This window comes from Eleginops maclovinus, chromosome 2 (genome assembly GCF_036324505.1).
Source record: "Eleginops maclovinus isolate JMC-PN-2008 ecotype Puerto Natales chromosome 2, JC_Emac_rtc_rv5, whole genome shotgun sequence".
In the NCBI taxonomy this organism is placed as follows: domain Eukaryota; kingdom Metazoa; phylum Chordata; class Actinopteri; order Perciformes; family Eleginopidae; genus Eleginops; species Eleginops maclovinus.
The window spans coordinates 4,307,841-4,319,555 of NC_086350.1; the positions used below are offsets into that span (position 1 = coordinate 4,307,841).

General features: G+C 39.2%; 1 protein-coding gene across 4 annotated transcripts; it reads right to left on the minus strand.

The window, feature by feature from the left end:
- Positions 1 to 813: 813 nt before the first annotated feature.
- Positions 814 to 10,113, minus strand: znf143b (zinc finger protein 143b). Of its 4 annotated transcripts, none has more exons than XM_063909945.1 (15): positions 10,040 to 10,113; positions 7,994 to 8,109; positions 7,574 to 7,762; positions 7,353 to 7,433; positions 6,966 to 7,159; positions 6,709 to 6,777; positions 6,507 to 6,623; positions 6,332 to 6,407; positions 5,854 to 5,979; positions 5,209 to 5,388; positions 4,854 to 5,081; positions 4,443 to 4,591; positions 4,106 to 4,258; positions 3,503 to 3,631; positions 814 to 1,182 (listed from the first exon to the last, which is right to left on the minus strand). In XM_063909945.1, the coding sequence occupies exons 2-15, from the start codon at positions 8,097 to 8,099 to the stop codon at positions 1,099 to 1,101; spliced, it is 1,881 nt and encodes a 626-aa protein (XP_063766015.1). In that variant the 5' UTR covers positions 8,100 to 8,109; positions 10,040 to 10,113; the 3' UTR covers positions 814 to 1,098. The 4 variants fall into 4 exon arrangements, with proteins under 4 accessions (XP_063766015.1, XP_063766031.1, XP_063766023.1 ...); XM_063909961.1 differs by having other exon boundaries at positions 7,994 to 8,106; positions 10,040 to 10,074; XM_063909953.1 differs by lacking the exon at positions 10,040 to 10,113 and adding an exon at positions 8,644 to 10,012.
- Positions 10,114 to 11,715: the final 1,602 nt, after the last annotated feature.

The following is an 11,715-nucleotide window of genomic DNA, read 5'->3' on the forward strand; positions in this document are numbered from 1 at the left end:
TGGAGCCGCGATCGATACAAAGAGCGAAGATCAATTTGAATAAACACCCGCCTCTGATCAGTTTATAGAAGACACAGATCTCAAACACATACTTTATATTTAGAAGAAGTGGTCAAATAATATTTCATCATCTATATATTCTATCATCAATATTATTTTATTTGATTATTTATTTAAACATTTATTGATGGATTTATTTCATAGTTCGTATTGTGTCATATTCTGACCTCCCATAGCATACACATTTGACTAAAAAGCAGCTTTACCAGTATAGAAATACAAGTTAAAGTCTTGCAAATATTTACTTATATATAATATATAATTTTCTGTACTTTTATGTAAATATTTAAGTGAAAATATTTTTGTATTTAAGTGAAATCTTGAATATGGCTTCTTTTGCTTAAGTAAAAATACAGTTTTCATATAATATATGTTCAGGTGGGAAAGTTTTCTGATCTTTAGTTTTGCAAACGTAGGAAAACTATCATATACTCCTTTGCAAGAAAATCAAATTGCATAAAAGCACATCAGTGTAAAACTATTTTATAAGTTTAACAGTTTTTGTCATTTGTTAAACACATTTGTCATTGGATATAAAATGCAAAATGGCCAGTGTTCATTTTTTAAAATATTATTTTTTGACGGAATTCAGTCACTCTGACCTCTACTACATATTTAATGCCCCAGAACACCTTAAATTACATTTTGTGACATGTAATCCTTTACTGAACCTATAAATAAATGCTTGTAATATTTATTTGCTGTAGGAATGGTATGTTTAACTCATGAGTTTTTTAAAATCAAGTACAGTCCTATAATCACACAATTTCTTTTTAATTAGAAATAGCATTAGCTGTACACGTCGCACCATAAACATTAGAAAGCATTTTCCCCTCTGACTTTTTTTTTGGTCGAGGGACAAAATAGCATATAGCAGAGCTCCAGTTATCAAAATCCTATGTACACATAAAAGCTAAGTCCTCTTGTGGAAAGACAAAAAAGAAAAACATGGGAGGAAGACACGTGATTTCTCTCGTCGATATATTGTCCATTTTAGACGTTTTTGTTGATGCTATATCATAGTCCATAATGAGCGCATCAATCGTCCAGGCCCGGAGACTCTCCTTGCTGTATTCTCGATGCTATCCTGATGGCTTCCTCCAGTGAGGGCTGATCACTGAGCTACAGAGAGAAGAAGGAAACCAAATGTTATGCAAACATAACATTTTGAAAACCTCTGTTAAATCGGTCACTACCACTGATTTACTGATACGCTTTAAAACACAATACCACCTCTGACTGTGTTTCAGGCTGCTGAATCTCACTGATGATCATCACATGGTAAGAGGTTAAAGAGTGTTTGCTTTGTAATTAACATGACAGAAAAAGGCAGAAGGGGGGGGGGGGGGAAGAAAACAGTGTTTTTCAGGAGGAATAAAAGGCATGAGACCAGCATCCTGTGATGTGATCATAGACCCTCAGGGGTTTTGAGCCCTGAATACCTAATATAGTATTAAACACAATATGTAAAAACAGGGTCTTTACAAACTTTTAAGAGTAAGTTTCAAGCACTTTCAAGGTACCTAAATCGAAAATATAAGGTAAGATGTACCTTTATTAATCCCCGTGGGTAAATTCAAGCGTATATCCAGTACACTAAAGCCTTTATTATCACAACTTAAGCATTAGTACAACAACAACACAAATGTGAGAACAGCATTAGTTTCTACCAACAGAACTCAACGTAAATTCACCAGTTTGATTATTTTTAAGAAGTGTTTTGACCATTTTCGTGAGTAGGGGATCTTAATATAGAAATATTAAAGTACATTCCTACGTTAAAACATACCGGTTTCAACTAAGCATTTGCATTTTCAAGTGCTAACCATATATGTATACAAACCCTGAAGTTAAATGCATGTATATTTGAGTGAATTAGGATTATCACCTTAAATTAAGTGGTGGGTCAGTTTGTCGTTACATCATAACCTCACTAATGCTAACACTGCCTCTGATGTGTCACTTCCTGTAATTTCCTTCTGCTTTTAGTGATATGGCATATTTAAGAAATACGCCTCAACTTAAAACAGTTTTTGCAGCAGCGTGTTTCTGTTTTAAGTCACCATTAACATAGATTACATGTAAAGTCACACATCCAGCATGTTGTTTGATTTGGTTTTTAATTTAATCCCTAGACAAATGCTGCAGAGAGAGGGCTGAGCCCCCACCCACCAATGCCTTTATTATTAAGCGTTTAAGCAAATAGATCAACAGGGTGGGATCTGGGGAGGTTTTTTGTTTGTTGTTGTGGATTTTTTTGGGGGGGGGTTATTTAATAATCAAAAGTACAGCGCTTCTTGAAACTCCCGTCAGTTTCATATTAACTCCTGTCAGTTTCATATTGAGTTTCATATTACACAGCAGAACACTTAAGAGGAGTTTTGGGCAAAAACAAAAGCAATTGCAGGACTAATTAAAAAGCAGCTTCTACCTTATTGTCAGTTTATTCTGAGGTCTGAATGTATGTGAAGTAGAGTTGATCCGTAGTCCCCTGTCACACATTCATTGTTGTAATTAGAGTAGTTTAGTAGTAGTAGGTGTGAGAAGTCTGTTGTTTTTTTAAGGTGATAGATGTTTTCTAACGTTTCTGACAGGAGGAGCTCAGGTCAGACGTTAGAACCGGAGGATGAAACCCTCTTTAATTGTCACACATACATGCACACAGCACACACAGTGAAATTTGATCTCTATTTTTAACCCATCCTAGCTAGGAGCAGTGGGCAGCTATTTTACAGCGCAACTTGAGCATTTAATTATTGTTTTTGCTCAAGTTAAACTCCTCTATTCATCCTCAGCGACCTTGTGGTTGCATTCAGAGATTCAGGCTCTGTATCCCGTGGAGAATTTAACAGAAATTGTAAAATGTGCCCGTTTAGACAAACAGCTTTTCTGTTCGGGGGTGAACATGGGGAAGTCCCTCGACATAAACCTCACACTGAGGCGGGTTATTTTGAACTTGTTTTTAAGTAGTGATCAGTGATGTGTTCCAACACATTAACTGGTGCTTGTAGTTTTTTTTTATTGAACCTATTTTTACTTTTTACTCATTGCAATTATCTGCTGTTACTTTTACCAGCTGTGATAGAAACATAGGAGAATCAAAAGTCCAGTAATTTACTATATTGATTTGGAAATGTAACATAACAAGCACCTCCAAGTATATTTTGATGCCAATACTTTTGTAGGATGTAGGACTTTTATTTTAATTTCGTATTGCTTCTTTTACTTAAAAATGATCTGAGAACTTATTCCACCTCTCATGGGATCACTATCAATTATTGATCTCTGAGTTTAACTGGCTCTTGTCGTCCGTTATCCATTTTAACAGATTTACTGCAGCACAGCTGTCTCCAGTCGTCTTCCTCCTCTGGTAAACTAAGTAATTCCACCGAATGAAACTCACCCCACCATTCATTCCCTCCTACGGAGTGGGTCTACCAACCTGCACAGCGATGTGAGTGCCGTTAGATGTGGCTAGTAACGTGACGGGATGAATGTCATCATGCTCCTGGCTGTATCCCGACTCCTCCACCGTCTGGAACGCCGCCATGTCCGGAGTCATGATGGCCACCTGAGGGCGACACAGACATGTTTACTGATCAATCATCTGCTATGGTGTTGGGTTAGAAATTAACTGGTGCATGACCACAATTAGTAACCTATTTAAAAGATTTGTAAAATGCATTTTCCAGAGCAAGTTACTTTTTGTATTGAACTTCATATTTTTAGACATAAGTGAGGTTCACTGTATTTGCAAAGCTTGAGAGAAAAAGGTAGAATACTTTGTTTTGTACCAAATGGAAAAATAACCTATATTTATCCAATAAAACAAAATGTTGCAGCAGTGTAAAATGCATTTTTGGTGTCTGATAAACCTTATTAATATGGTGCCGACACGGTACTGTGTTGTGAAGCATTAAAGGATGAATTTCCAACAAAAAGGCTTAGAACAAGTGAAGCGTCTGTCTCATTTCAGTTAATCAAAAACTAAAAAACAAAAAAAAGTACAGCTTTTTTTTCAAACAATATTTATGAACCAATTTACCTGTTCATCTGAGCCGTCCGTCGTTACCATGGTCACCGCGTGAGCACCTTGCGTCGCCAGCTCGTGTGCCGGGATCGTAATGGTGGTGCCTTCTTGGGTTACCATGGTGATCGTTCCACCCATAGCTTGTAGGTCTGCTTCAGAGATACTCACCTGAGGAGAGAGGACATAGGGATGTGTAAACATGTTGTAAAAAAACACAAAACTTTTATGACAGATATTTTCACGCCGTTGTAAATGTTTTCATTGACACCGATTTAACGGGATTTAACGGCCAGTTTCAGTCCTCGGAACTTTCATGAATTTCAAATGTTGTGATGTCATCGACTTCCGCTACCTGCTGCTGTGTTCCGTCCTCCTGCGTGACCAAGGCAACGTGTTGGTGACCAATCATCTCCGAGCTTTCCATCGGGAGCTGTTCCGAGCCGGAGTCGTCTGCACCGACAATCGTCGTCGTGTAGCTGACGTTTGGGTCATCGATGGCATCTAAATGGCGAGTAAAATTTGAGATTAAAAATGTATGTTGACGACTATTCTGTGGATCCGTCCTAATCCCAAAGAAATTTAGGACAAAATAAAGCATCCAGTCTTCAGATTCTCTTTTCCAATAAATCTGCATTTAATGAGTCGGATTATTAACTATTTTTGTTGTATTTTATAATTTAGGTGTATAGTTCCTGTCTTTGAATACCTTTTAAAAGAAATACTTTGTAAGGTAAATGATCTCTAATGTTATATTCCCACTGACCTGTCGGGGGTTCAAAGTAGGCCTCCTGCTCCTCCTCGATGGGCTCCGTGTCGTTGTGTGCGGTGCGTTTGTGCATGGCGAGGGTGGAGATCTGCTTGTAGGTTTTCCCACAGTGGTTGCAGTTGTAAGGTTTGCAGGGTGTGTGGACCACATGGTGTTTGTAAAGGCTGGAGTATTCTGTGAAGCGCTTTTCACAGCCAGGCACTGTGCAGACGTAAGGTTTCTCTCCTGGGGAAGAAGAAATAATAACAACCTTTATTTGTATTTTTTTAACCATGTTTACAAAGTGCTTCACAGATATGCATTTGTACAGGCTGTACTCAAACTCTTTAGCATTTGAAAAAACGCAACTCACCAGTGTGTATCCTCATGTGGTTTTTGTAGTTGGTGGCGCTGGCGAACGAGCGTCCACAGGTGGGCTCGGAGCAGTAGTACGGCCGCTCCCCGGTGTGTGTTCGGATGTGAACTTTGCGGATGTTGGAAGTTGTAAACGAGCGGCCGCAGCCGTCCACCGGACATTTGAAAGGCTTCTCTCCTGCACATAAGCAATGGGATTAAGGGATTAAGGGGCAAGCCTTCATTTTCTAAATTTAAGTTGTTCTTTTTTTATTCTGAGTAAACATTTTTTTTTAAATCATTCCCTAACCCAATGAGATTCAAACTTTTAAAATCCTGTTGCTAAAATGCTCGGAGTCATGCTTCTCATGATGATCGTGTGTGCGTCAAACTCCTCCAGGCCTCTGGTAGCTTTTTGGGAAAATATGTGTTTTCAACCTCTGTTCTTTCATAAAACAGCTGTGCACGACTCTTGTTTTTGTTTTGTTTTTTTAAAACCAAAACTACTTCTTTGTTCAATAAACAGCCTTAAGGTAGAAACGTTTTATTTCAGCTCGCAGCAAAAGCCAACCGCAGTTAAAGTCCTGATTTAAGAAAATGACACACTTTTTGAAGCACATGGTGTAATAACATGATATCCCCATGATAGCCGTTGGTGTTGTACCTGTGTGAGTCCGTGTGTGTTTCTGAAGGTCTCCAGAGGTTTTGAAGGACTTGCAGCAGTTCAGCTCTTGACATCTGTATGGCTTCTCCCCCGTGTGTGTGCGTGAGTGACTCTTCAGTCCATACCCTTAAAAAACAAATAGAAATTAAGAACTATTGACATTCAGTTAAAAACCCTTAGTCCTGGTTAATACACACTCTCTGTATGATCATTTGCTGTAGCAGCATTACAGCAGTGGAGCCTCATTTTAAGAAGTCCTTTCGTCAGGTCATTATGGTAATTATAGCATTTTCATCAAAGTTTAATCAAAGCATAGAGTCACAGTAACCAACTAGAAGGGCAAACTTCAGACAGAAGTGTAATAGACAATGTATGTACAGAATCAACAACATAGTAAATAAATGACAACATAGAAAATGAAACGAGCAAAAAGATAATGAGACAGTTCAGTGAGAAAGGTTTTTGTCTCCACAGCTACCTGTTGCAAACTTCTTCCCGCAGCCAGGATAGTCACAGATGTACGGTTTGTCTCCAGTGTGCGACCGTTCATGTACCTGCAGGACAAACAAACACAACTTTACCATCTTGGAACAATCCCACACAGAAAACGTTTTCTTTTCAAGGCCAAACACAACCACAGAACACACACTCACCTTGAGATGGTGGGCGGTGGTGTAGAGCTTCCCACAGCCGTCGTACTCGCAGCGGAAAGATTTCTCTCCTACGTTTGTGGCTCTGGCTGACCTGTTTTCTTGACCCTGTATTACAATCTGAACAAAAAACAAACATGTATTAGATGACACTGGTAAACCTGGAAAGAGAATTTAAAGAAAAGTGAAGAAAATAAACTTTTACCCGCATGTGGACGCCATTGTCTGCTTCCACTCTGCCGTATGACCCCAGGGGGTTTTCTATATTCTCCACCTGACAGGAGGAGAAAAGGGCACTTCCTGTTATAATATACTCTTAATTATGACCATTCACGACCAAGGGAGGATTATGAAAGATGCATTTGTGATGTTTGTGCTTATTAATTGGAGTAAAAAATTAAAACTAGTACTAAAAGTTGTGACAACATGACAGGTTTCCCAGACCAGCACCCTGAGGATCACCTTGGTGTACTGCTCCAGCACGCTGATGGTATCGGGGTCGATGGCGGTTGCCTCCCCCTGCAGGTCAGCGATGGTGCCGTCGGCCTGGATGGCCAGGATGGTGTTGGACTGCGGCATGTGCATGGTGTGCTGGATGTAGGCGGTGCTGCCGTCCTCCAGCTGCACCTCCTGCAGGCCGCTCTGCTCGTATGCATCTACACAGAAACAAGAAGGGTGGTGACCATGTGGAGAGAGAAACTGAGCTACAGTATGAAAACTGAGATGGTGTTGACTCAGGAGGAAGGACGGTTTCCTACATGGCTTGTCAAACTTACAGTATCTTTGAATGAAATCACTTAATGCATAAGAAAACTGAAAGACAGGGCTGCAATAAACTAACTTTCTTACCTTTGGGTGTGTGAATGTAGGCTGTTGTTCCGTCTTCTAGCTGAACTGCTTGTCCGTCTTCAAGCTGTAAACTATCCCCTCCTGCAACAGGAAACAACATAAAGTGAGGCAAAACAACCTCACCAACACTAACCACTGCTTTGCTTTACTTTCTGGAAATTTCTCATACAAGATGGCATTAAATCATCCTTTTTAAATACAAATAAACAGAGTATTTTTACCTCCTTTAGGCATCGACACGTGCTGAACGTAGGCTGCAGATCCATCTTCCAGCTGGATCACCTGGCCGTCCATGATCTGTCCGTCCGAAAACGAAGACTTGGAGTCGTGCTGGATGTATGCAGTGGATCCATCTGCCAGAGTGACAGCCTGCAGACTCACCGTGTCCATGCTCTCTATCTGATCGCCATCTGGGGAAGATATTTGAATTATCTTTAAGTAAGAATATCATCATGTTATGGATTCACATTTTGAACTGAGTTTGTACGTCATAAAAAACCTACAACACTTTGGTTTAGCTTCTGCATCATACTGTACCATAGCCTTTCAGAATAGTTGACAAAAATCTGAGACTGGTAAACTCACTCATTATAATTTAGTCTTATTTAATAGCAACATAATAACAAGTTGAAGGATCTCACCTCCAACAGTCACGGCCTCCGTCAGACAGAGGGTGACCGGCTGCCCGTCTGCATCGTGAAACTCTGCCATTCCCTGCGAGTCCCGGTTTATCTGGGCTAAGAGCATGCTTCAGCTGCTGGAGTGGAGACACAAGCATGGGACACATTTTAAACTTAAACTGAAAGTCCTCAGGTCCAGTTAGCACGGAGGCATAATGACACAAGCACTAAAGATAAAGATGTGACATCCGATGGTGTGTTGATGCACATTCATTTAAGAACATTTCATTTTATCAAGCATATAATCAACTATGAGAATATCAATTCTGTACAGTAAGAATCCTGCAATTATGTTAGCTTCAAATAAGCCAAACCATTTTCAGTACTGGAGCATTATTCGAATATGCAATATATAATGCCAAATCTTAACTACCAGTACATTTTAACAATAGTAATTGTAAATGGACTGTACTTATATAGCGCTTTATCCAGTCTTCACGACCCCTCAAAGCACTTTACATAGATGTCATCATTCACCCTTTCACACTTCAGTCATACAGAGCAGTGCCACATGCTCTAGGGAAGCTAACATGCAAACACATTGTACTGAGCAACTCAGGGTTAAGGATCTGGCCCATGTTGACAGCATGGGCTGGGATCAAACCAACAACCTTCTGGTTTAAGACGGCCGCACTCCTCTTTCCCTTAGCAAATCATCTTGAACCTTGATTTGAAAAGCATTAGACCAAGTCAATACATACATACTTGATTCATTGGTTTTGCTTTTTATGCATCCCTTAATGTCTTCTGTAAGGTTATGTAATGATATGCCTTCCTATTTTTACTGACTAGGCCGAATATCTCATAAAAGGGGGTTTGTTTTTTGTTTCCTCCTCTAAGCTTCCTGACTCTTTAGTTGTTCATTCACTTTCATTTATTTTTGTTTGTTTGTTAACTCATTAATCAACTGGAACTTGAAAATAGATCAATAGATCTTTTACTATTAACTTATGATGATTGTCATTATGGATTGTTCTGGTGATTATTATCTTTAATAATCAATTTATTGTTTAGTTTGTAATGACACCTTCCCAAAGTTGTTGTTTGGAACAACCACATGATCATTATTATATTTTTTATGAAATTATCAAAAGTTAAATCAGCAAACCTTTACATGTAATACATTCAATCAACAAAACATATTTGTATAAAACATGACAAAAACATGATCAAAACAGTTGCTGTTATAGTCAAACATTTCATATTTCTATCTATTAATACGTTTGTCTACATTTGTAAAGTACCTAAAGACTTATTATAAATGAGTCCTCTAAGATGGATTTAATATGTAATGTAAAATAAGTATTGTTTATGCACTGTATATTATACCACTGCTGATTTCATTTTCTGATGGCTTTAATATGATTATTAATAAACACATGTGCACTGCAGTCATTATAGTTTGGCGCTTGTTATTTTGAATATAGCATTTAGGGGGGGCTAGCAAGCTAAGATGTTAGCACAACTATGACTTGCCACATTGGTCTCCCTGTAATAAAACACTATCATAAGTATAGTAACGCTGTGTTTCCGTAAAAACAAAACCCAGCCTCTTTCATTTCACAGCAGAAACTATATGTCACAACGGAGCAGGGTGGTTATTAGCCACCATGCTAACAACAATGCTAACTACGCCAACGGACCCGGTGCTACTGTCACGACTTTATTTAAGCGGTTAACTAGCAAACTAATGGTGCATGTTGTGACTTTAATGAGAGTATATATATATTTAAGCTTGATATGTCTAAGGTGGCTCTGTGACAGCTGAAGGTGCTAGCTAGCTGTCTGCACGAAGCTCCTAGCCTCACATATAAGTAGGAAACAACACGGAGCTAATTAACGATAACATAAGCATTTTGAATCGCTGGATGTCATTTTAAAATCATCTTGAAACTGCGTTTCCCGTCCGTATTATGACTCCCATTCACAGCCCGTCTCTCCCTCTGCCTCTCGGAGATGGCTGTGGGAATAATGCACACTGGGTAAAAAACCAATTTATATACTAACCTCCGAAAAATTTCCAACAATTCCTCCTGTTCGACCACCATGCACCAGTGCAGGAAACGCTTCACGCGCCGGGAACATGTATGACACAAACCGCCCAGGAAGTGGGCCGGACGTTAAAGCAAGTTCTCGTAGTGGCCAAAGTGTGGTACTACAGCTTCTGTGACGTCATTGGGGCAAACAATACTTTATCCCTATTGACTTACATTGGGGAAAGATACGCCTTTAAGTCAGCGGGTATTTTTTGTTTTACTGAATCAAGTATCCAGTACGAACACTTGTATATGCCTCATTTAAATCATTAGGGTTTAAAGGTTGAGTTTTTTTCTCTGCATTCATTTGATTGAGCCGAGAACGGAGATATGGGGGGGGGGAGACTCTACTGCGCATGCTCCATGGGCCTACATACGGGTAACTTTTGCTCTCGGTAGTCAGGGCATATTTGGCTTCATGCGTCATTGAGCAACAATGCTGTATACAGTTCTCTTTATACAGCCATGTGTATGCAAAAAAAATGCAGATCATTGGTAAACATATAAAATATTTTTTAAAATTACATAAAGTAAAGAAAGAAAAATACAGATTCATATTTCAGATAAAATATTTGTTAAATACACAATTAGTTTCATTGCCTTTTTATTCATACTGATTTTAGTTGCACATCCAGCGGTATGACAGCAGAAAGCTCCACACGAAGCTCCCGCCTACTTTCCAATCCAGACATGCTGATTGGTTGGCAAGACCCTAGCTCCCATTCTGGTTGGTCAATTCAATGTTGAGTGTTGCCGTTATTCATCTTCCCAGGCCCCTGGCGGACGCCATTCCGCGTCGATTTTCGTATTGTTGACTGAAAATGCGCAGCGTCGTTGTTAGAAAAAATTATATTTTAGCTTCAATTAAAGACGATATCAAACGGAGACCGTGGATGCAAATCGCAGTGTGCTGAGGGAGGTGGATGGGTTTGTTTTGCTGCAACACAAACAGCAATGTGTGGGGAGGTTTTTCGGCATCCATGTTGAAAACAAGGTCGTGTGGGTAAAAAAAGAAGGGGAATGTGGGCAATGCAGTGAAGAAGAGAGATGTGCAGCTGACATCTGAGAACAAACTACACGCAGCACCATTTCTGAAATACAAACCCTGAGCACCTTGCAAGTCGTGCAAAACAGCTCTTAAATGGATTTTGAACCTAAATAGGTCGATGGATTAGAGCAGAGGTGTCCAAACTGGCCCGGGGGCATTTTATATCGGCCCTCAGCAAATTCCAAAGTATAATGGAATATGGCCTCAACCTGAAACTTGTGTTTTCTTATAGTGTACTTCTTAAACATATATGTCAAAAATACATTTCACAGTAGTATTATGTGTTTTAATAACATAACTTTTCAGTGTTAAAAGTTGAAAAAAAATGAACAAATCTAAGTAGCTCGTAGCCTAACAAGCTTCAAAAATACCCTTCTTAGTTCCTCTTATCATAAGCAATCTGAAGATTCTGTTTCAGGGGTTAAGCTGCTTACAAAGTAAATGAAACACTATGGAGAGCTATGTTGTAGGCTGTTGGTTTTCTTAAAGGATTTTCAAGTTTCAACAATAATTTACCTACATTTGATTGATTTAGCTAACTTATGAGGCAATACACCTCACCTCTAGTGAGTGGTCCAGCCCTTCGTATGTTTTTCTGA